At 33.0% G+C, this 26,679-nt stretch overlaps 2 protein-coding genes across 2 annotated transcripts; both read left to right on the top strand.

Annotated features, from left to right (window-relative positions):
* The first annotated feature begins 791 nt into the window (after positions 1 to 791).
* Positions 792 to 10,449, top strand: LOC110720035 (SUPPRESSOR OF GAMMA RESPONSE 1-like). Its single transcript, XM_021899042.1, has 6 exons — positions 792 to 1,141; positions 5,174 to 5,315; positions 8,206 to 8,392; positions 8,472 to 8,950; positions 9,552 to 9,962; positions 10,057 to 10,449. The coding sequence occupies exons 1-6, from the start codon at positions 1,134 to 1,136 to the stop codon at positions 10,111 to 10,113; spliced, it is 1,284 nt and encodes a 427-aa protein (XP_021754734.1). The 5' UTR covers positions 792 to 1,133; the 3' UTR covers positions 10,114 to 10,449.
* Positions 10,450 to 25,211: 14,762 nt separating this feature from the next.
* On the top strand, positions 25,212 to 25,854 carry LOC110693867. Its single transcript, XM_021871072.1, has one exon. It carries the CDS (start codon positions 25,355 to 25,357, stop codon positions 25,493 to 25,495), a length of 141 nt encoding a protein of 46 aa, XP_021726764.1. The 5' UTR covers positions 25,212 to 25,354; the 3' UTR covers positions 25,496 to 25,854.
* The last annotated feature ends 825 nt before the right edge of the window (positions 25,855 to 26,679 follow it).

Here is a 26,679-nt window from a genome sequence, read left to right as displayed (position 1 = left end):
CACCGAAAACCATCAAACCCAGCCAAAAACCACCGAAACCCAGCCGAAAACCACCGAACCCCACCGAAAACCACTGAACCCCACCGAAAACCACCGAAAACCCAGCCACCGAAACCCTAAAATCGCAGCCTCCAAAACCCCAAGTCGCGAGAAACAGAGGGAGGGGGAGGGGGAATCAGCGGCGAAAGGGGAGGGGGAATCACCGGCGCAAAGGGGATGGGGAATCAACGGCGAAAGGGGGAGAGGGATTCGCGCTGCTGGTGGTAATGGGGGTCGAGGTCGCGGTTGGTGCGGCTAGTGGTTTTGGGTGTTTTTATGGGTCGCGGTTGGTGGTTTTAAGGGTCGCGGTTGGTGCGGTTGGTGGTTTTAAGGGTCGCGGTTGGTGCAGTTGGTGGTTTTGGGTGGTTTAAAAGGTCGCGATTAGTGCGGATGGTGGTTTTGGGTGGTTGTTTGGGATTTCGCTGGTGGCCGGAATTGGGAGGGGTTTTGGTTGGGTTTTTTTTTCTAATTTTTTTGACCAATGAAATTGCAACATGTGGCATTTAAGGAAAAAAAAAAACCTTTTAAACAGGTCACCTGTTTTTTGACCTGATAAAAGAAGACGCCCCCCAAAGTTGGGATTATTTAAGAATAATTGATAGTTGGGATTAATGAAACTAAATCGCCCAAAGTTGGGATTAATAATTACAAATTTTCCTATATATATATATATATAAATAAGGAGAAGCCAAAAAGTCGCTTTATAGGACCAAAACCTATCATGGGTCAACTTAACTCGAGTATATAGGAAAAAATCCCTCTAAGAGTAAAAGATAGGATAAAGAAATCTCCATCTCCAATTTGACTATATTCTACTCTGTATCACTCGTTATCACATGTCCACTACTCAAGTCCAACATATAAAGCCACATTTTCAAAAATTAAAAACACGGAAATGACATTGATGAGTACAGTATTATGGAAACAATAATTAGCAAATAAAAACCCAAATAAAAAGTACAATAATTACAGTGTGAATGAAAAAACCTAGTAGAAACACACTAGAAATACACCACTTTTGAATTTGCTTTTCAAGTACAAAAGACATTGAAGCGCATTCATCATCATCTTCATCGCTCAACTCTTTCATCATCATGTCTGGGTAATCTTTCTCTCTCTTTTCTGGGTGTTAAATTTAAAGACTTGATTTTTATTTTTCATAATCATAGTAACAATTTATACCCATTTATTGTTATAATTTATCTTGTATGCTTGATTTATTGCTTATTGATGAATTTTTTCGCCCTATTTTGGTGGGTGCATCATTGTTTAAATCTTCTAAGTCCGATTGAAAATTTGTAACATAAATTAAAGCAGACATTTAGACTATTAAGTGGGTTATTATTCTGTTGATCATGTTATAAAGTTTGAAAAATTTCTAATTTAAGTATTTTTTTTTTTTTTTTTTTTTTTTTTTATAAAAAAATTTATTTATTAATTTCTTTGGGAGTTGGTTTCCATTTTGTCTATAGCTGTGAAATTGCTTTCATTATTGATTAATGCTCAATTTCTAGCAGAAAGCAGCCAATACTATGATAATCTTTGTATTGGTTGAGTTGAAGTGGGTTAGGAGAAGTTTGCTGTTTAAAATTCTGATATTGGTGACTTGTTTGATCGGTGACATTGATTTGTGGTTATGATTATGAATTTGTGTGTGATATTGTAAAGGAATTATGATGCATGTATACATAAGGCTTGTTGGGTTGACAATAAAATCATGGGAAGTTAAACTACTTGGAAGTGGTAGTCTGGTAAAGGGTGGAGTTGGTCGGTTGCTGAAATCATGGGAAGTTACACTTCAAAGGCAGTTTTACTTCCCACTAAAAGGGTTTGTTCTTCACTTGATTGTTTCTTATCTGAACTTATTTTAACTTACAAAAAAAAGGGACCCAAAGGCTTCAATTCTTCTTCTTTTTCTTTCAAAAATAGAAAGGCTATTTTTAAACCTTATTTTAGTTATATATTGAACTTGGATAGCCCTTATTAATAGTGATCAGACCTTATTTCCTAAACTTGCCCAATGTGAACTTATTTTTCGGAGGAAGTACAAACCTAGATTCCCTAGGTTAGTGGAACTTCCCATGGGAAGTAAAAAAAATTTGTTTTAAACCAACATTCAAACAACAAACTAGCAATTTCTAGGAAATAAAAATACATGGAAACTACATCTTCTTGCCATGTTCAATCAAACAAGCACAAAAAATTTCTTGCCCATCCACAATTGCTCTTGGAGATGTTTTGTTTTGACATGGAAAGAAAACCAGACTAACTCTACTAGTACCTATGACTAAGAGAAAACACAGCATTACAAGAGGAAACTGATAAAATATGGTCGGTTGTTGTGGCCAAGATTCACCATTAATCAAATGCTTGGTTACCCTTTTTAAAGCAATGTGCTTTTAGATAGGTTCATAGGTATCAAAATTCAAAACAATGGTAGATTTTTGCTGACATTAGATGGAATTGATAACACATATCCAGAACTTCAGTGGTTATGTAGTTGATGATGAGGAGAAGGTCCCCTTTAATACCTTTCTGAAGGACCAAGGCTTCAACTTCGAGGGTGTCGGGGTCCCAAGCTTTATTCAAGGTGATTCCTGGGCAGTAATGGGACCTAGCTATCAAAATTGAGTTTGAAATGTTCTAGTGAATTATTTGTGTTTTGGGTTGGGGGGAAGAAATCCATTTTATCTTGAATTATATCTTTGGGAGCCCATGGGAATTTAGAAATAATATGCAAAGAGCCTGATTGTCTATATCCAAATGTTTAGTGACATTACTATTATAACATGACTTCTAAGCAAGAGCTGGCGCTCTTAGAGCAGAAACTAATACTATATTGAATCCTTGCTGATCTTTGTGCTTCTGCATTAACCTACTCCCATCCCCCCCCCCCCACGCGCCGTGCCTCATAAGGTAGAATAAAATAACATGTTTTATATCTCCCTTTTTCTTTCTATTTATCACCCACTATCGCTTTTGTTCAATTGGGATCTGATTTTATCTCTTTACTGCTTCCAAGATTTGTGGTTTCATAAATCATATCTGGTTCTGAAGTACATCTTAATATCTTATTGCATTTCCTGGGTAGTATATCATTACAATTGTTTTCTTTTTGGCCTACTTGTTTCCATGTGGGTAATTATTAACACATGTAACTATGTTAGTCCTGCCTGACAAGATTTGGTAGAACTTTACTAGCTATGATACTGTGCTAATTGCTAAGGGATGGGGGCACCTGATGTTGCTTATAAAATCCCTTTGTGTGTTTTGATATGTTTGAACTTTGAAGGAATCTGGAATCAGAATAGAATAGAATAGAATCAAATCGAATCAGAGGGAAAGGATAATGATAACAATTACTTTTGGATTGTTTGGTATTGCAATGGACTCAAATGAGAGAGAAAGCTGGGAAACTGTTTCCATACCCTTCAAACTAAACATCCTATAATGAAAATGCTTTGGTGATTCTGTTATTATCCAAATATGCTCTTAATGTAACAGATGAATGTCACATTCCAGATATAGGCTAAAATCATTTATTTTATTTTATTTTTAATTTGAGACATTTAGTAAACTGGTATTGTCAATTGGTAGATCTGGATTATATTCTCTGTTCTGTAATATTTGTAGATTGATGGTTTAGTACATTTTTTCTATGGTTAAATTGTGTGCTTCAATCAGAACATTGTCACCTTATAGTGTCTAACAACAAAGGGTGGTAGAAGTACTGATGTAGACCAATTAGCCTTCTAGTTAGCCCAAAAAGTTGTAAATTTTGACAACGCATTTGGTTGCCGGTAATAAATTGCGGTAATGGATTGAATTTTAAGTGTACTTCAGTATGGAAATCAACCTATAATCTCCATGGGAACACATCTCAACCCCCCAAACTTGTGTTTTCTTCATGTTTTTCAATTACCACTTGGGAGGTGGTATTAGATGAAAACGGAAATTTATGAAGGAACATAGACAATTTGGGGGTTATCTTGAATGATCTTGGGAACGAACATTCATTTTCTTTTCACATATAAATGCAAATTAATTCCCATTACTGCATTACCATTGTTTATAACTGGTTACCAAATGGACTGTGAATGGTTTGAAAATTGTGTATGACTCACCAAGGCTTATTATGGTTTTACTAGTAATATTTCATTGATTTGAAACCTTGTGTCATACATTGGTGTAATTGTGTATGGTATTATCTGGCTATGTTGGTCTTTCATAAACATCAAAATAAAGCTGTATTGTTGTATGCATATTGGATGCTTTGCCATCCCTGGATGATTTTATCAGTGGCGGAGCCACGTTGTGTCCTGGCAGGGCACGTGCTCTACCAGGTTTTTTTTTATATAAAAAAAAAATAGTCAAAATTTTGTTTAGATAGAATACAAAGTGCATTATTATGTTAGAGCTTACTAGTAGCCTAGTGGTTAGAGCATTACCTTATCAATCAAAGGTCTTGGGTTCTAATCTCTTGTCCAACATTTTTTTTTTCCTTTTTTCTTAATGTCTTATTTATCCAATTTCCTAAATAACACAAAAACTTAACAACATAAAAGTTTGATCACATTGGGCAAGATTACTTTTCTACCTAAGATAGTGAAATTGATGATATTATAATATGCTTTCGAAACTTGAAAACAAGTCAACTTTAATTTTGACATTTTTTTACATGTATGAGTATACTTGAATTATTAGTTATAAATCCTTATAATTAGTATTTTGGATCATCCTATTTGATACGAAAAATCTATCTGATTCCAAACCTATTATAAAAGATCTAAAAAAATACGAGGTTATTGTTTAAAGCCTTGAATAGGGGTATTATTTGATGTGTTTTTTGAATAATAAAGGTTTGACAAATACGATTGTGTAGTAATTTTGAGTCTTGATATTATGAACATTCTTTTACAAATGTGTCTGTTTTTTTTTTTTGAAAAAAGAATTTAAAGGCGTTGATAAAAGGGTTGTAGATGGTACGGTGCCCTACCATCGTAAAAATCCTGGCTTCGCCACTATATGTTATGGTGGGAAGAATCAGCTTGAGGTTCCTTGCTGTAAAATCCTCATGAAGTGGGCATGCGTTGTAGTCCTGTCTTTACAAGTTCTAATTATTTGAACATTGCAGACGTTCATGGCTGGTAGACGGCAACAGATTTGCAACCAAAATAAAGTGTGCATCTGGAAGCTGTGATGTAGAAAAAATTAAGTGGAAAAGTAACCCAACTAGATCGTGCCCCAGATGCGAGCATACTATTGACAACAATGATGTACTACATTCTACCTTTACATTTTTAGTTTTATTTCATAGCATTACTGCTAGATATGAAATTACAATTTTAAAATACATATCCTCTAATATTTTTTGGTGGGCGAAGATGAATACACATTCTCAGTTATATCTAATTTTTTTGTTTGAGCTTTTTCCACCATTTACCATAAGCTATGGGGCTAGCTACATGTATGAGGCTTTGCATATCTGCTTAGCATGAAAGATCTTTTGTTTCTGCCTCTTTCTTTAGTTTCATATGCTTTAGTTTTGTGTTACATTCTCATGCTGACAAGTGTTTGTGAAATTTTGTATTCGTTAAGAAATGAGAATTTTTATTTGTTCCTTGATTATTTTGGTATGTAGCTTTTACATGTATGAATTGCAAGTTAAAAAATTACATATGAGATTGAACTTGGGTTCTGCAGAAAACTTTTGTAGGATATGGCCCTTGAATCCCCAACTGAGTTTGCTTTATGTTTCATTTCATTAGTATATAGTATGTAAGACATGTAGTTCGTGCAAGTTTTCAGAGTGAATTTTGATTTATGCCGCACTTAAAAGTATGTTTCATGGCAACTCTTGTGGGTTGTGTAACACTTGGCTTGTACTTTGGGCCTGTAATAGACCAACATTAGGGAGGACATTTTGAGAAGTCTAATACTTTTAGGTTAGTAGTCCTTGACTCATTGACCTTAGAATAAATAGGGAGGATAGTATATGCAGTAAGATATCATGTGAATTGTGAGGAAAAATGTTGAGAGTAGTAACCTCAAGTTACTAGGAGAGTGATAACCTAAAGTTATCAAGTGATTGATAGCCTTAAGCTATTAATCTATCTTTTTGTATCCGAATTCTGCCATTATAAACTAATTTCCAAGCTTTCATATTATTATCCATATAATATACAAGTCTGAATTTCAGTCTATAAAAGTGCCCGTGTAACTTGAACATTGCTACAAGTTATGGTGTCAACTTATATTGAAGTTCCCCTCCTCCCACCTTTCCATTTTGGCTCAACCACTGCCCTCTCTCATTTGTGCTTTGGCAGTCCAAAAGTCCTAGTCATATGAGTAAAATGTTGTGTGAAGAGGGCGTAAGCTTTGAGTCTCACAACACAGCTCTAAAGCGACACATTTTCTTTCATCTCCCTGCCTGTTTCGCTCTTCACCCAGTCTTACAACATATATCTTGAAAGAAACCCATGTTTTTCTTTGTTTCACCCCCCTGGCTTTCTAGCCCTTCACCCAGTCTCCAGTGAGATGAACAGATTCTGAAAAGAAAATGGCTGATGTATCTCATTTTCAGATAAATTGAGGTAAGATCTGGAAGGCCTCCTTTCATTCTGTCTCCTCAAGGTGATTTCTGCTTGAGTATACTGAAATATGAGAAACAGGCTTTTTTCACTCAACATTGCAGTATCTCTTGCTTGCTATCATAGTACATTTGTGTCTTCTTCAAATAATTGCAACCCTTTGAATCCCGTGATATTCATCTAAATTTCTGCTCAGATCTTTTCACTTCAAAAGATCGTATGGATTCTATCTTTACTCAGTAACTGGGATTTCTCTCTCAGTTTATTTATTTATTTATTAATTTTTTTACTCACACCTTTACACCCTTTAATGCTTCCATTTAAACTAGTTAGTTCACTAGGTGTATATCAGAATAATCTAGAATGTTTGAGGAATTATTGTGACAGTTTGGGGTAAAACTGTGTTTAAAGAAGAGTGATAATTTGGCATTAACTCTTCCTTTATTTGATGGGGAAACAGGTAGATAAGTTTGGTTTTGCTAGTCTATCTATATACAATTTGAAGGCAGAGAGGGGAACATAATAGTAAGTGGTGGTGGGGGCATTTAATGAATTGGATTAATGAAGGAGAATAAGTTGTGCAAATGAAGAGGTGGGGAGGTGGCTATTTGTATAGGGTGACTGAAGCATTGCTGCCATATCAGAGCATTATAATGGCCTAGACAATAGAAAGTTCCGTGCTTATACTCAGTAGTATGTTGGAGAATGACAGAAAATCATATATTTATTTTATTTTATTTTTTAAATGAAGCTTTCCTAGATTAGATTCAAGTGTTCTAAAGAAATGTAAATCTTTATGTATTGGTGATAAGGATCATTCCTTGGTTTATCAGCATAAGGATCATTCCTTGGTTTATCAGTACCTCTCGCCCTCTCGGACTCTGTTCTCTTGCCATTGCCTCTGAGCCCTTCTTAGCGAGGTCTGATCTGCCCCTAATATCATGAAGAATAGATGTTATAACTCCATAACTTTGGGCTATCTGCAACCTTAGCAGTTAGCACCAACATGACACATCTATTTAGATAATATACTACAGCCTGGAGTATGAAGGCTGTTATGTTATATATCCTCCATCCAACCTGGTTTGATGACCTGTGTTTTATTTCTTCCCATCCCAGTGAAGCTTTTAGCTTACACTATGCTAGTTTTGTCAACTGATGATCAAAGACCATGCTTTGTTAATTCTACTTTGTTTTGTCCTCCATAATCAGATATTACTAGTAGACCACACGAACAGAAACACATTGAACTGAACAAATTATATGAAGCTAAGAATTGAAAATGTTGAACATTCACAAAATTCGATGTCTATTTGAACTAGGATCAATGGTTCGTTGTTCCTTATTTATTGAATAGTAATGTACTAAATTGCAATAGCTCATTAAACTGCCTGCATATTTTGCTTGTCAGTGACTTGACTTGCAACTTGTTATCCCCTCTTTTGAAATTTTGTGTATAGATAAGCCTGTAACCTCATGATGATTTGTGTAATTTAGTCTGTTCTTGGAATTTATTCTACTTTTTATATTAGCTTTTTACAGATTGGACATGCCTTTTTATTTTTCTTGTTCTCAGGTTGTTCAGGAGTGGCCAGGATTACCAAGAGGTGTAAAATTTGATCCCACTGACCAGGAGATAATCCAGCATTTAATTGCAAAATCTGGCATTGGAAACGAGAAACCACATCCTTTTATTGATGAGTTCATCCCTACTGTTGATGAAGAGGATGGGATTTGTTACACTCATCCTAAAAATCTCCCAGGTTAGTTGCAACTTATAAATTGTAATACCTTCTTGGATTCTGCAAGTTAATTTACTACAGATAATAATTGATATTGAAGGTGTAAAGCAAGACGGAAATGCAACTCACTTCTTTCATAGAGCTATCAAGGCTTACAGTACGGGTACACGAAAGCGTCGAAAAATTCATGGTGATGATTTAGGTGATGTTCGTTGGCATAAGACTGGCCGGACAAAGCCAGTTAATGTTAATGGGGAGCAAAAGGGATGCAAGAAAATCATGGTTTTGTACGTCACTGCAAAAGGTGGCAAGGCAGAGAAAACAAGTTGGGTCATGCATCAATATCACCTAGGTACAGAGGAGGATGAGAAAGATGGAGCATATGTGATTTCAAAAGTCTTCTATCAGCAGCAGCAGCAGCAGGTGAAACAAAGTGTCAAGACTGTAGGGTATATTTCTGATGTGGCAGATGACATAGTTCCAAAAGTAGATCCTGTTACTCCTGAGCCTCCTCGAAATGAAATGCGACTTCACTCAAAAAATCAGACCTTAGTCATTTGCGGCAATTCTAGTGCCCAGGTAGTGTTTAATATCTTCCTTTCTGGCAATCTATGCAATCTTATGCACTCTTGTCAATGCTGTGCATCTGATAATATTTTACTTGTGCGATAGATGCTTTTCTGATATTGCAGGTCATCATAATTTATAAGTAAACTGCCACATGTTGTAGTATCTACATCTATTAGCTCTTACATTGTCATTTTTTCGATATTTTCATAACACCATTGGTACTGTGATGGTATAGCTGTGGGTCTAGCTCCCTCAGCTTTATATATTTAACACTCAGAGAATGCTGAGTCAAGAAGTGACAATTTCTAAGCTTAATTTTTTTTGAAGCAGTCTTGTGCAAAATTGAGCAGTTAGTCAGTTACTGTAAGCAGCACAATATAATTGACACGATTCTATATTATATATTCTGGAAGTGCAAGACATATATTGCTACTGAGATGTGTCACCAACTGTTTTATGTGATTTGTATAGTTATCAGTGATCGCTTAGTTGGCTGCTAACAGCTTTGCCATACCATGATTCAGCTCCAAAGTTGCTTTTCTGTTGTGTATTTATTATCATGCTTGAAAGAAGACTGCATTGATAATTTGATATTATAATCACTTTGCAGGAATGTGACGTGGGATTTGTTGATGAAATGCAACAACATGAAATAACCATATCATCAAGTGTTAATGATACCAAAGAAGATTGCGCTGATATCTCTTCAGAGGATCCAGTTGGCGAACACGATGACAACCAGGTTGGGGAAGAAAAGTGGTGGGACAGTGAGTCACAGTATCTGCTGAACTCCCAGCAACTTGTGGAAGGGCTCTCTCTCTGTGATGAGCTTCTTCAAAGCCAGTCTCCGAACAGAGATGAAAGTGCAGATGATGTAAGGAAGAGATCTGTTCTTTCTTCAGAGTATGCTCGTTTGGGACCTGAAGATCTAAAGAAGGATCTGGAGGAGTGCCAGAATTTGGAACTTGATCCTGCAAACATAGATTTAGATACACCACCTGATTTCAGATTAAGCCAGCTGGTAATTTTAGGCCATGGTCATTTTCCTGTTTAATTCTAATTTTGTTTTATATGATAATGTTAGTTTCTCTTATAATAACTTTTGATTTGACTAGGAATTTGGATCACAAGATAGCTTTAGTGCTTGGGGATTAGGCAAGATGACTGACTAAAGATGGAGGTGCCATTATGTTCGAGCAACCTTTTGATTCATCTCTATGACGGGCATGGTTTTATAAATTTCTAGGTAACATCTGATGCAGCTTTTATTTTGTAAACCTTTGATTAAGCTGCTTATTTTAGCTGACCAAATGTATAGCTGTCTTCTTTCTTAAATCTTTGTGATTAGCTGACATTCACTTCCTTACCTATTAATATCAAGGGTGGATTAACAGCACCTTATCGTGTGCTTCATCCTGTTTTTGTGAATGTGATGATATTATGTAAGGAACTGAGATTGCTTCCATGATTTAAACACAATTTATGGTAATTTTCTGTTTTGCCAAAAACATTCAAATATGTGCGTGCTAATGTTACCTGACTTGGGACTATAGTGTCAGTCATGGCCATGGGTTACCCAGCTGTCTTATTCTGTTTTTTTTTTTTTTTTTTTTTGTAATGATGTCTATCCAAGATTATGTATGTCAAAGAGTGTTGAGGATTCGACACAGGTACTAGAAATGAAGGGTGCTAACATATAGTGTACACGAATCACTCAAAAGGGTTTGATGATAATTTCCGTGCAAGATTTTCCTTTCTCTTTGCATTGCAGCTGATGAAGCATATGGTATAACATGATTGGTTTTAGCAGTTTGTAAATGTAGCCTTTCTTTTACGTACGTTTTGCATCAGATATCCGAGGCAGACCCCTCAGAAATTGCTGACCAAGCCTATCTTTCTGTGACATGATATTATTGGAAGTAGAGGTCGGATCTTGGTGAGGCAGGTGGGTCATAACTCGGAACAGTAGTAGTTGTACTGTTCTGAGTTGCAGAAACATTGAGGAACTTAGGATGTTGTAACAAAGTAACTCTCTTTTAGTGGCATGAATGTTTTGTTTTTGGAGGATGTTGTGGTCACCTATCCACGTTGCTTGTGGAACGACAGGAAATCCGTTTCTATTTGGCAATTGGAAAGACAACTCGGATTTCGTCAGAATTAGATTTGTACAGCGTTTTCCTGTCTCAGAATGATTGGTCCTGTCACATTTAGTGCTTGTTGTTTTAATTATAAGTAGGGATTATTTAGGTTGTGTTCTTTTCATCCTTTACAAATTTAATTAAAACTCGTGTCAAACAAAATAAAATCGTGTCACAATTGATGCCTCTAGTCTTTTTATTTAGAAGTAATAGCCTTTTGCCCTTCTTAGCAGTTAACTTGTATGAACTTATTAAACTTTTTAGTTAAGGTGAATAGACCACACCGTTACTGCAACTAGCAAAGTATCTTTTTCGACTTCACGACCCACTGCTTTCCTAGTTACTCGCTAGTACTCTAATGTCCCACTTTCTCGTAATTACTTTATCTATCTCTTCTACCTTCTTCGCTCACCTCTAACAAAACTTAATGGTGGTGGTTTGACTAGAAACTCATGTCGTAGTCTCGGCTTTAAACCGTTAATTGAATAGTAAATCGAGTCAATATTGGTTCAGGTGCTTATTGACTCGAGTCAGCATTTGATATATCAGGTCTAATGTAGTAATTCAGGTTAAGTTGGGCACTAGTCATATAGGACTGGATTTAGCAACTCCATCAATGCATGTGAAAACAAAATTATCCACATTTTTTTCTATAGAGCGACAAAAGATGAGAGTGAAAACAAAATTTACAATCATAAGTTTCACTAAAATAGTATTCCAAAATATATCAATATTTTATGTATCCAATATTATTCAAAGAGGTTAAATGTACAAGGAAAATATGTGGAAGGAACAGCATTGGGCTCTTGAATATTGTGGTATTAATATAAAGTGTAAACCCATAAGCCACATCACAAGGCCCACACGCATTTCATTTTTCAGGATTCTATTACAAAAAAAAAAAAAAAAAAAAAAGGATTAAAGTAAATTTATTTTTTTGGAGGTGTTTGTTTGAGAGATACAAGACAATATATTTTGGTTTGCTCGTAAAATAATTTTCGAATTTTAATGCTTTAAAGGCATAAATTACAATGATCGGTTACAATACCTTGTAACTTGCATACAATATATGATAAAAATTATTTCTTTTAATTTTAATTAATGCTAGTTATGTATCTTGTTTGAGCGGGTTCATTTTTCCATCTACATATATTTTTCCCACCCAATTGGTAAGTTACTTGCTAGAAATTTGTAAATAAAGCATGCAAATCTTTTACTAGTATTTATATATACCACTAAAGATGCTCTAAGAGCTTGATATTTACTCATATGATCCTGGTAATCACATTAACTTGACCCATTCTTAATAGACCCAAAATACTATGAGTTTGAATTAATCAAATCTAAAGAGACCTAAGTTAAATCGACTCAATCAAACTCGAACTAAAAATATAACATACACTACACACGACACAACTAATAACTTTAATGGGAAAGAACTTCACCTTAACTCTAATCCAAATTAAAAGGATCAATTGACACCTCAAATGTACGTTACTAGTGAAGAGTGTGAAAGCATGACTTAGCATACACTTGAATGAACAAATGATACTACTAATAGTCATAAATAATGTAAACATCAAGGGTCCATGTTATTGTAGCACAAGGAAGTAGCAATGATAGAGTGAATGGTAGAAAGATACACAAATTGCACGTGGGATGGATAAGCTTGCCTGTCACGTACTTGTCTACTTGAGGTGGCATTGGACACTATGTTCTCTTATAGGACTACTAACAGTAGTACTTGTACATATCATACGGTAATGTTCACTTTGCTAATGTAATGCTCATGTGGTCAATCCAATTTTTTGGTCCACTTTTAGGCTTGTACGTCTTTCATCGCGTGGGGGTCGGATAACATAAATCGTTTGTGTTCTTACGTAATGTGGTGGTAGGAAATTATGTACGAGTAACTCGTTATTGGTCCTTTGTCCGGTTTAGAGAGGATAGTGTAAAGCGTTTCAACCTTAATGTACATTAGAGTGGTTGTTTAGCTAGACGTAAGAAGTTACACTTTTTGGGATTTTTCATGTACTGCGTTGTACGTACATAACCTTTTTTTTTTTTTTTAAGGTACATGATATATTTTTGGATAACACATAAATTTACACAAGGGGAACTTTCAATTTGCTAGGGAAGCACTAAAGCCAAAAGTTGGTGAATGATTTTATATTAAAAAATTTACTAATTGACTAATTGTCCTTGGTCAGATAAATTAGCCAGGCCAAAGCCCAGTAATGGGAGCCCAGCACTAATTCTTACAATAAGTCAAGGGAAATTTAAGGATGACTAATGTCAAACCCCCCATTTGGTATTTTCTTGAGGGTGAAAAGGAAATGAATATAAATTATAAAATCTAATTAAATGTAGTTAGTTTAGATCTAATTTGAAATAAACAATGTTATTATGTGTTTAAATATTGCAACAGTTTGATTGATACACGCATTAATACATGATTGACTATAAATATATGTATGTTTTTAATAAAAACTACTTGTATTAAAAAGGAATTGTTATTTGAAAATCATATATTGAGATAAATCCAACAACAATTTACTTGTTGAAAAACATATGTCGATAATCCAACAATAATTCACAATCCTCTACTGTTAAATTAAGAATATAACACACTCCTTTCACTATCCCTACAAGCCTTACTCTTCATTTTCATGAAAGAATGAAAAGGATAATTGTCGCTATATTATGGAATGAAGAGAGTACAATTATACATTGTGTATATTTATAGCTAAATATGTATTATGTGTATATTGTCAAAGTTATCAATTCATTGCATATAAATAGGAATGAAGGGTGTATAATTAGAACCATATCTTGGTATCAAAACCCGAGTACAACTAGGCGCATAATAGCTATTTATTTGGTTGTTTTAGGTCATATATATATATATATATATATATATATATATATATATATATATATATATATATATATATATATAGGGTTGTTTTAGGTCATGTTCTTTTGAGCTGCTTTGTTGAGATCTGCATTGCTCTACTGAGATCTGTCCTGATGTGTTTGATAATAATAATAACAACAACAACAACAACAACAATAATAATAATAATAATAATAATAATAATAAAGTGGATTGCTTAACACCGCCAACAAAAATGATCACACTGCAACCATTTGGTGTGAATGGACAATCGTACCCTTACTACTTCACCACCCCTTATCCTCTCGGCAACCCACAGGCCACAACCCCTTCCGATCAGCGATGACCACCACCACCCTAACTGGCGACCCACCACACCCTCCTCTATAACGACCCACCACCTCCCCTCGCCGCCGGCGAGAACTCGAGAAGGTGGTGGTTTAATTTTTTTTATTTCAGGCAACCGCGGTAACCGGAGCCCAAAACCGGTTACTATGCGTGGCAACCGGAGCCCAAAATCGATTACTGTGACGGTAATCGGTTTTGGGCTCCGGTTATCGCACACGGTAACTGTTTTTGGGATCCGGTTACCATGCACGACAACTGGTTTTGGGCTTCGGTTACCGTGCACCTAAACCAATTCCATGGTAACCGGAGCCCGGTTTTGGGCTCCGATTGGTACGGTTGCCAGAAAAATAAAACCCACCACCTTTCCACCAAAAAGGGAAGGTGGTGAGACGTTTTTGAGGGGGATGTGGTGGGTCGCCAGTCAGGGAGGTGGTGGTGGTAATCGTCGATGTAGTGGTGGTGTTAGTCATCGATTGGGGTAGTGGTGTCAAGGTGTTGGTGATTGGTGGCAAGAGGGAAGATAGTGGTGAAGTACTAAGGGTATGGTTGTCCATTCACACTATATGTTGCAGTTTTGATCATTTTGGATGGCGGTATTTAACACCCCTAATAATAATAATAATAATAATAATAATAATAATAATAATAAATATTTAATAATAATAATAATAATAAATATTTAATAATAATAACTAATATTTAAATAAAATAATAATTAATATTTAATATAATAATAAATTTTAATATTTGAGATAATAACTAATATTTAAATATAATAACAATAATTAATATATAATAATAATAATAATAATTTATAATAGTAATAGTTAATATTTAATAATATTAATAAATGTATTAATAATGTTGATAATAATAATATTAATAATTAATATTAATAATAATTAATATTTAATAAATCTAATAATAATAATAACTAATATTTAAAGATTATAATAATATAATAATAGTATCATTATTATTAATAAAATCTACTCAGCTTTGCTCTACTCTGCTCTGCTGAGATTTACTCTACTCTGCTGACTCCTGATATGCTCCTAGAAGCTCAAAAGAACAGGATTTTAGTATATTATTTATAAGTAATAGTGATACAATATTTGATGTACAATTTTATATACTTATTGTTCCACTAGAAAAATACTTATAGTAATAAAGCATTTAATGGTATTTTATACCAATATAATTTTCATATTTACAACTTCCATCACTCTTTTTGTCTTATTTATGCTTTTAATTACAAGACAAGTAAATAACAGCTATGCGCCAAGAGTTCTCCAAATAACACTAAATAAATTCTCTCTTCTCTCTCCAAACTTAACCACCAGCTAAGGTTTGATCAATTCCCTCATGGTAATCATGGTGGGATCATTAGTTTAGTTTATTTGTTTGTACAAGGTTATAAGTTTGCTAGATTTGACATGCCAATTTTGATAGGGTTGCAAATTTAGAACTTGAAATAAAGATTCTTCTTCCGATATTTGCCAATCTAGAATACAAATTAAGTTTTATCATTTTTACGCCTATAAATCAATGAGATTTCGTCGAGAATGGTGTATAGACTTAGGGCCTGTTCTCATTGACTGAACTGAACTGAACTTAATATTTTATAAGAGAAGGAAATTAAGTTTTATCATTTTTACGCCTATAAATCAATGAGATTTCGTTGAGAATGGTGTATAGACTTAGGGCCTGTTCTCATTGACTCAACTCAGCTGAACTAAACTGAATTGAAATGAATAATTTATAAGAGAAGGATATTAGGAGCTGAACTGAACTGAACTGAACTGAACTGAGCTGAGCTGAACTAAACTGAACTGAATTTCAACGTATGAAAACAAACCCTTATAAATTGTTTAGAAGCATATAAAAAGTTATGCCATTATTTTAAGGGAGAGTTACTTTTATTTATTTTATTTTTAAGAACAAGGGGGTGTTATTCTTGTATTGAGAATATAGATATGTAATGGATAATCACAAATAAGTCAAATGACTTTTATTCAATCAAATTAAATCACCCACCTCCTATTCCACTAAAAAAAAGGGAATGTGATTAGGGGTGAGTACCTAAACTCAATCAAAATTCTAAGAACTAGTCAAATTGGTTCCTAAAATTATTTGATTCGAAATTGGAATTGCTTGATATCAATCATAGAGTACCTAATTTAAGTAATTTTAGATATGAATGTTAAGAAGAATACAAAAATGGAGAAGCAATATATTTAAGCTAAATAAAATGATCAAAGTAGAGAGAATAAAGTGCATTAAAAATGTATAGCATATTTAGCGAACCTAATTATAAAAAACATACATCATAGCTAGTTATTAAAAAGACTAGAAATCATTGGAAATAAGATTTGGAAGCTTACTTAGAGCATTAGGGCCGCAAATGGACAAAAGAAAATCAAAAAGAAGTTTTAATCATCATCCCTTAAATTTACAATAAATCCGATCCTCTCGCATTCTTTTTCACCATCATTCTTCGCATTGTGCCACTCATTATTTAATTACATTGTTATGCTTCCATAACAAAAAGCATGCGGAGAAAGATGGACGAAAAGGATTATGACTTAGGGTCAAAATTTACGATATAAACAACAACTTTTTGGTGCAGCAAACCATACTGTGTGGAAGGGATTATTCCAATTATTTTGATGGCGGTTACCCGAGTTATTCAGTCGAGGTTACTTGACGGGTTTGGACAGGGGTTACTCGAGGGGTTCACTCGGTCAAGGGGTTACTCGGCCAGGGTTACTTGAGTTACTCGGTCAAGGATTACTTGAGTTACTCGGTCATTGCTTACTCGAGTTACTCGATCAAAGGTTACTCGAGTAATTCAGTCAGGGATTACTTAAGGAGTTCGGTTAGGAGTTAATAGGCCAGAGGTTACTTGAGGGTTCAGTCAGGGATTACTTAAGGAGTTCGGTTAGGAGTTAATAGGCCAGAGGTTACTTGAGGGTTCAGTCAGGGGTTACTCGGTCAGAGGTTACTTGAGTGTTCATTCAGGGGTTACTCAGTCAGGGAATACTTGAGAGATTACCCGAGGGGTTCGGTCATGGAATAATCGAGGGGTTACTCGCTGAGAGGTTACTTGAGGGGTTACTCAGTCATGAGTAACAAACTCAAGTAACCTCTAACCGAGTAACTCGAGTAACCCCTTTCGCATGGTACAACAAACCGCATAAAAAAAAAAATGTGCGACGTAAAAATAGGTTTAATTTGTAATCAAGAGTTTGATTTTTTTTTTCAATAAAATCACTGTTCAAACAAGAACTGTTAAATTTTACACACTAATTTATACATGCCTGGACTTTACACGTAGCTAATACATTTCTATCTATAGTCACAAGGTAGGGCCAAAGCTCAAAGTTATGAGAGAGCGAGGAACTGCTCGGGTGGTTAGAGTTTGAGAGTTTTCCTTCCGGCTTTAGGGGATTCCTAATTTATTCTCATCACTAGCTCTCATGACACCAAAAGAGGAAGAGGGGGAGGGGGAAGGGAAGGGGGAGGGGCAAAATTATAGATTGAAGTCTAACTAGTGATAAGATATTTTATCAACTAGCTAGCTTAATTTTATCCTTTCCATAATTAATTAAGTGTTGTGGATGATATTCAATTTTTGAGATCCAATCAATCTACAATTCTACATACACGACTTTCAATAAGTCTATTGTAGACCCTGGTCCATCTAGAATAGATGGACCACCGGTCCATATACACTACAAACTTCAACTCACGCGGCCCAAACACTCTCAATTTCTTTAGTTTCTTTCTTTTTGTAATTTCGCTATACATACATATCTATCTCCTATGCAATAGATTTCATTTATTACTTTCATTTCATTTTTCAAACACTCAACTACTTATCTCTCTCCTCTACATTGAAGAATCACCATGGAAGAAAAAACAAGAAAAGGTCAAGAAAGGTAATTAAATATTTAAACAACTTAAAATTTCTTTAGCTTTCTTCAAATTCGTTGATTGATTTCCTTCAAAGTTGTTGTAATTTGGTAAAATTATTTAAATTTTTGTAAACACTCTCGAATTTTTGAACAATATTTACATTTTCTTAGACACTCGAGAAATTCTTCAACAAGTAATGATGAAGATGAACTGTAAGTAAAATAAACCCTATATAATTGTTGAATTTTGAAATTAGATGATGAATTGAAACCCTAAATTATTTGAACAGAAGAAAAAATTGGATGATGTATCTAAATTTCCAAAATTTGCTATTTTCGGCTTTTTTATCAAACGTTCAAAATTTGCCATTGTTCATTTTTTTTTACTAAATGATCAAAAGTAAGGCGTGGTATATTACAATTGTTCATATATTTTTACTAAATGTTCAAAATTTGCGATGTTCGTAATTTTTACTAAATGTTCAAAATTTGCAATCGATCAAATTTTTTATTAAATGTTCAAAAGTATAGGCGTGGTACATTGCGATTGTTGAGATATTTTTACTAAAATGTTCAAAATTTTCGATGTTCAGTTCGGATTTTTTTGCTAAATGTTCAAAATTTGCAATCGTTCAGATTTTTTTACTAAATGTTCAAAAGTATAAGGCCTGGTACATTGCGATTATTGAGATATTTTTACTAAATGTTCAAATTTTTCGAAGTTCAGTTCGGATTTTTTTTACTAAATGTTCAAAGTTTGCAATCGTTCAGTTTTTTTTTACTAAATGTTCAAAAGTATAGGTGTGGTACATTGCGATTGTTTAGATATTTTTACTAAATGTTCAAAAAAATTTATGTTCAGTTCAGATTTTTTTACTAAATGTTCAAAATTTGCAATCGCTCGGATTTTTTTTACTAAATGTTCAAAAGTATAGGTGTGGTATATTGCAATTGTTCAGATATTTTTACTAAATGTTCAAAATTTTCGTTGTTCAGTTCGGTTTTTTTTACTAAATGTTCAAAATTTGCAATTGTTAAGATTTTTCTACTAAATATTCAAAATTTGCAATGTTCGATTGTTTTTACTAAATAAATCGATCAAATTAATGAGAACAATAAAAAAATATCAATTAATCGATCATAATGGATTACGATTGAAATCGATCAGATTAGTTTCAATGAATTCAATTGATATTATTAAAACAATAATTTCATCCACAAATTCATCTCAAAATATATATAAAAAAAAATTAATATTGATCACAATGAATTCATAATAACTAACCTGGATTGATCTTTTCAGAAATATCGACAATAACCATCAGTTTAATTGCAAAAAATCAATGAAAAATATTAATGGGAAAAAAAATCAAAGAACAGAGGAGAGAGAAAATAAGAATTTGAAAAAAAAAATGAATTGAAATCGAGAAATAAATAAAAGAGATTAGATTAAAAAAAAAAGATTTTGTATAGAATGAAACAAAAAATTAATTAAGAAAAAAAAAAGGAAGAAGAAGAAGTAAAGATGGAGGAAGGAGTAGAGCTGCATTTGATTTAATTATTTGTATAGGGGTTTGTTTTAGGAGGTGGTTCATCTAGAATAGATGGACCAGGGTGCACCTAAGAATTTGTACACGACTTTTCCTTATAACTATTTATGAACCAAAATTAAAATTCCGTAGGGATTTGGGAGCCCACAATAGATTTTTGATAAGAACAATCATCTTTAAAGCACACCTAAAAATGCACACTTAAATCACTATGTAGCTCTAATCATAACCTATTTTATAGTTGATTAGTCTTTGTTGACTTGAATTAGATAGTACTAATGAATTCTAAATGTGTATTGATAAAGATTTAACTGTTTTAATCACGCCTAATGTCCTTTAATAGATCTTCTACATGATTATTGGACCTACACGATCATAATACATGATTGATTGAGTAAATTGGATCGGGAAATTAAGGAAACTAAAAGCAACTTTAATTAACTTTAGGGCATTTTATAGTAGTAATTCACTAATTTTACACCTTTTAATCTACACTTTGAACTGTAAAATAACTGTTTATTTCTTTTAAATATAATAATAGTGAGGAGTGAATGTAAATAGGAGCTTGGGCTATTTTCAACGAGAAAACCAATCGATTGAGAAAGTGATTGATTATTATGGAAACAGACCTCTAATCGACTAATTCTAATAATCCACTATTAGGGAATGTAGATATAATAATCAGGATCTCAAGTGAAACGTTTTAGGAATTACATATAATGTCATAAACTCATAATAATGCAAGTATAATCTTATGGTACATTGTTGAAAAATAAATCTCTCAAGTGTCCCCAAATGTAAGTGTCCCGCATTGGTTGAAGAAGAGATAGTTAAATACTTTATAAGGTTAAGGGGCTACTCCTCTTATAGTTCTATTGCCATATGGTTTTGGGATGAAACCTCCTTTGATCTTGTGAAGTGAACTCTCTCTCTTGGTTTGCGGATGTGGCCCAGACCCGCATTTAACATACATAGAGTTTTGTAAACAAGCTAAGGATCGGACTATCTTATTCATTATGCTAGCTAAACTCAAGATCGGGCTTGCGTTGGTCAATACATTGACATCGCTCGAGCTCAAATTATTGATCAAGCTTGAATTGTTAGACAATGTATGTAGAATTAGGGTTTGGGGCTAGGTGGAGATTTGTTCACAAACATTCTTTGTCATGAACTATGTTACAAAATATAAAAGAAGTTATGACATATATTCTAATTCAATTGACTTATATTATTATACTACCTCCGTTACAGGTTTTGTACAACGATTTGACATAAAGCAGAGAGGGAAAATGTCTAATAGTTACACATAACCTGTAACGGAGGTAGTATAAAATATAAATGATCGAATCAATATATGAGCTTTGGTCGAGCTTGATTTTGATTTCTTTAATGAATGTTTCAACTTAGCTCTTTTATACCTCTAAGATTTCATGGTTAACGGCGCAGCTAACAATTTTTGACAAAATGTAAGTTTGGTTGTTGGTATAGACATATAGTGATGATTGAAACTACACTTGGTAGGGAGGACCCAACTTCGATCTCCGACAATAATAATTGGGAGGGGTCTGGATCCTAACCACCCACAACTGATCCCCAAATCCAATTAGCCCATATGGTGAAATGAATGGAACATAAAAATATTTTTAAAATAAAAATTTAAAAAAAAAAAAAAAACTATTCCTCAATTAAAGGAAACCTATATTTTTTGGGTTTTTCTAAGCTATGCCCTCAAGGTTGTTGAGTTTCTAAGTTGTGTCCATGCTTTTTCAAAATCACAAGTTGTGCCCTCCAACTTAAGTTGTTTAATCAATTGTACCCTCTGACGTAAACTCGGTGTTAGAATTGTAAATAAATAGGAAGTTTTAAGAAGCGGATGAGAAAAAAGAATAAGAAATACATCGAGAGCTTGACATATCAATGTTTGCTTTTAAAAGAAAGAAGGAAAAGCAAATGAGAAAATTTGAAAAAAAATGTTAAATGTTAACCTACTTATATAACTCTAACCCAATCTGAGCGTGAAATTTCTCTCCAAAGTGTGGTAATGAACCGTTAACACAACTACTAACATTGGATTGACGTTATATGGTACGGTTGAATTAACACCTTAAGTTGGAGAGTATATCTTATAATTTTAAAAAAAACATGGGCAAACCTTAGATTCTCAATAACCTTGGGGGCATAGCTTAGAAAAACCCTATTTTTTTTAGGAAACCTATTTAAATTAAACCTAATTGTTAATTATTAAGAGATAACCAAGACAACTTTGTCAGACAGTTATCGGTTAAAATTAACTGATTGAATTGATTATTCCTAAAGATCACAAGCAGTGTGTTGCAGTAAATATTATTCTCTTATAGAAAATCGAAATAATGCTACTCAATGTTATACGAAATGTTGTAATAATAAAATCATATCATATAATATAAAGAATCATACAGTACTCAGTAATTAAGTATTAATTGAATATATTGATTTGTAGGAAACATAAGTATCTTCTTATACGATTGTTAATGGCGAACTGCCCAACAAGAAAATCTCAAAATAAGGGTTTTGGTACAACAACTAATATGCTTGACAGTATTGAAATAAGGAACATTGTTCTCTTCTGAAACCGAAGAGGTAAAAATTGTTCATTAACGTATTATTTAAGGGGTCAAAATGATAAAATGAGGGCCATTCTTGAAGTTTACAAAGTGTATAAATTATTTGTGGACCGTTAAATGCATCAAATATGTAACGATTATGATATATGCAACCTTAAAAACAAACTATATATACACATGAAATATAATTTATAATATGGTATTGTGTGGAATTTAGTAATGCACAATAAAAATAAATTACAAGTTGGTCGATTTTATTAATGTATAATTTATACTTAATATATCTCTTTTACAATATTATTAAGAGTTGAGCACAAAATTGTTTAAAATCAAACAATAATGTTACATATAATATATATATATATATATATATATATATATATATATATATATATATATATTTAATTATTTTGATTCTCTATCTTAAGGTATATCATTCCAAAACTAATGGTCTTATTCACCAAATAAGCATTGCATGCGTATATATGGATTAGGGGGCTACTATACCAACATTATGACAACTAAGGACATATATTAAATAACTTGGTATAATTTAAATTATACTCTATTTATTTTAATTTTAGTCATTTGAATAAATTTGATCTTATGAGAACTTACATGAACTATTTTAGTTGTAAATTGAACTTAACTAAATAGTCCTTATTAATTTCTATTTGAATCTGTTTTAATTTATTTTTTTCTTAATGAATATTATTTAAATCTATCAAAACCGATCAAACCTCATTGAACTTATTTTTTGAATATAAAGTGTAAATATTTTTTTTGAGTGAAAAATTAAGTGTAAATGAAATGAATAGATCAATGTATTATAGTGAAACAACCACATTTATGATATTCATCAAACTTTTACACTATAGTCCATATTCATATATCCCCCCAACCCTTTTTTTTGTGAAAGATATTTATATAACCCCCCCCCCCCTTTTTTGAAAGATATTTATATCTCCCTTTATTCAATTCACAAAAGTTTGCCCTTTTTTTCTTGGTTTGTATCAAGCTAGATAAATATTAAAAAGAGTTCATTTTAGTTTATATGATTCTAATAATCTCCTTTAATTTTACTATATCTTCAAACCCTTATTGCAAAGACAAAACTATCAACCCACTTCCATAAAACACTTGAAAAAGTAAAATTAGTGATATGAGACAATTTTAGCAACAATAGAGCGTACCATAAAACCCCTCCTTTGACCCCATGCACTCCTTAGATTTCCCCAAACAATTAAAAATATACACACATCACATATACGAGTATATTCTAATTTCTTTTCCTTTTTTTCATGACAAATTTGACATTATATTCGTCCCCACAAGAATCATATTATATAATTGCAATAACAAAAGGATAATAAGACGTATATTAAATTAAAATTAACCACCTTAATTAATTGACAATAAATCTATGTTTAATTAGTTGGTTACAACTAATTAAAAAAATAATAAAAATAATAGGAAACATATTGTCGTTCGGCCCCAAATAATTTTGATGTACCTTATCATCAAACACATAGTGAAGGAGCATTTGCTAAATAGCACCAAAAATAAATAAGTGTAGGAGCATACCACAATTTTGTATAACTCTTTGTTACCTTATTTGATATAATGGCCGACCCAATATGTTGGTGGGTGATACCTACACTTAAATTAAATAAACTTTCTTCCTTCTTAGAAAATGACAAATACCCAATAATACATATACACTATAAACTATAGCTTAATTGTATATGTAATCCTCTTATGAATATTCATTTTAATTAATCACTTACTTCTTTTTCAACGCTTTTGGTGTATTAGGATATAGGAAGGATTGTTTAGTTAGTATTTCGGTTATGGTGACCCATAACATGAACCTAGTTGTTACTAGTTTAATTTATTCACCAAATTTAAGCATCTATTTTAAGGATGATCATTGTGAAGAAGAGCGTGGTATATATGTATAGTAGCTCCTTTCATCATCTATTTTATTACGTGGCCATCACCGATTAGTCAAAAAGAGTGTATTTCTCATAACAAGTTAGGGTGCGAATTCTTCCTACACAACATAGAATTCTGTTAATCTAAAATAAATCTTACTCGACTTGAGCTTACATTATTCACTGATCTCATAAGCTTATTACATGTTTCATACTATAATATACAAGATCACTATTTTTAGATAGTTAACTCCACGAAAAAAGTGTAATTCTCATAAAATAAAACAAGTTAGAGTGAAAATTATTCATAGATAGATGTATTAATTTGATATTAGTCTGACTCCTCAACCTACTTACATATCCCACTTGTGCACTTCCATAATCATACATCCTACAATAATATATGTGACTATAGGGTCTGTTCTAATTAACCGAATTAAAGCTGAGCTGAACTGTACTATTTGGAGTTGAACTGAACTGGACTAATTAGAGTTGAACTGAACTAAATTGTTTAAAAGAGAAGGAAATTAGAAATTAAACTGAACTGAAATAATTGAAACTGAATTAAACAAAAATTAAGTTCAAGAGAACGCACCCTTATTCCTAACTAGTGTCATACCAACACCAAATTTACAAATTAATGTATGTGGACTATAAAAATATAGCATGATAAAATGATAATAATTATTGTTGATCTAATAGTCTTCTCATCTAGTCATCATAGAAAAAGAAAGTATAAAGTGGCCTAATTAAATGGGACCCAAGTGTTATTGTCTAGTTGTTATGAGGGCAATGCACGCCCTTTCATGCCCCATCCTTGAATCTTTTTAGTCAAGACCAAATAGTAACCTCCTTGGACCACACTTTCCTTCCTATAAAATACCCTCCAAATCTTCATTTCCACATATCTCATTTCTTGCATTTTCATTCACTAAATTCTTACACTACATTTCTCCAAATTAACCACAAATTCCTCTCTTCTAATTATCATCATTAATTAGTCTAATTAAACTCAAGAAAACTAAAGATGAAGTTGAGCAGTCCAAGTATGGGAGGAAGCAAGAGGAAGTTTGTTAATCGTGGATTAAGTGGCATGGTTAGAGAACAAAGAGCAAGGCTTTATATCATTAGAAGATGTGTTGTTATGCTCCTTTGTTGGCATGAATGAACTTCATTTCTTCTTCTTTTTATTTATTTTTTCTTTTTCTTAGAGAATGGGAAGATTAACAAAGATAAAAAAAAAGTCTTCCTTTTTTCTGTTTTTTGGGCAGATTTTATTTTATTGATTAATTCATATTGTAAATAGCTAGTAGGGTATTAGATTAATTAATTAAGGTTAGAGTAATTGAGAGAGTTTTGACACAATTTTGCCATCATGTACATGGGCATAGCTTGAATGAAAAATCACCATCACTTGTTATATAACCAATCTCATGATTTTTGGCAATATTGTTCAATTGTTGATAATTTTCTATTTATTTTCGTGCTATAATTCCAATATTGGTTGAGCTATCAAAGTTAAATCAATTGAAGCGGGTGTTGTGAGATTGAGTTTTGTGAATTTTTTGTGCTAGATTTCCTACTCAAAATCATTTGGACTTTGTGAAGTTAATATGATCCATAAATAATGGAGGTAAATACGATGTCTAGTGAAGAATGCATAATATTATGCACCAAATCAAATACTACTTCCGTTTCTTATTACGTGCAACAAAGGGTATTAATTGTGAGATATAAAATATTCGTTTGTTGCACATCATAAGAAACGGAGGTAGTACATTACATTGTACAAATTTCGTATTGGTTAGAAATTTCCATAAACTTGTTAGCTCATTGATTATCGATCTTCAAATTCTGATTGACGCCGAGCTTTGATAGATTTCATGCTACAATGTTTTATGGTATCAATTGTAAGTGAAAATTCAGCTCACTACTTGAGCATTCAAACTTTGGATATCACCCAACACGACTTTTATTATATGAATTACGAGGGAGTTATCTAAGTGAGTGAGCTTTCAACGGCTCTTTTCTGTGGACTTAAACTATGATAAAAGAGGGTGGGGAATGACTCAAGTGGTTAGAGCTTTCCTCCGGATTTCAGGAAAAGAGAGTGAGAAATGACTCAAATGGTTAGAGCTTTCCTCCCATTTCAGGAGATCTGAGGATCGATTCTCACCCCTACTCTTGTGGTTCTCTAAAGTCTAAACGCCAAAAAAAGAAAAACTATGATAAAACTTTTGCTATTGGCGTGGATTTGATGGATTAACAAATTAAAGGGTACATTTTTGACATAGTTATCAAGATGATGATTTATCTAAATTACTCTAAGAGACTCCAAGAAATGGTACCAAA

Source organism: Chenopodium quinoa, unplaced genomic scaffold (genome assembly GCF_001683475.1).
Source record: "Chenopodium quinoa cultivar QQ74 unplaced genomic scaffold, ASM168347v1, whole genome shotgun sequence".
NCBI lineage: Eukaryota > Viridiplantae > Streptophyta > Magnoliopsida > Caryophyllales > Amaranthaceae > Chenopodium > Chenopodium quinoa.
Note: the sequence above shows the minus strand (reverse complement) of the source record. Positions and strands in the feature narration are given on the sequence as shown.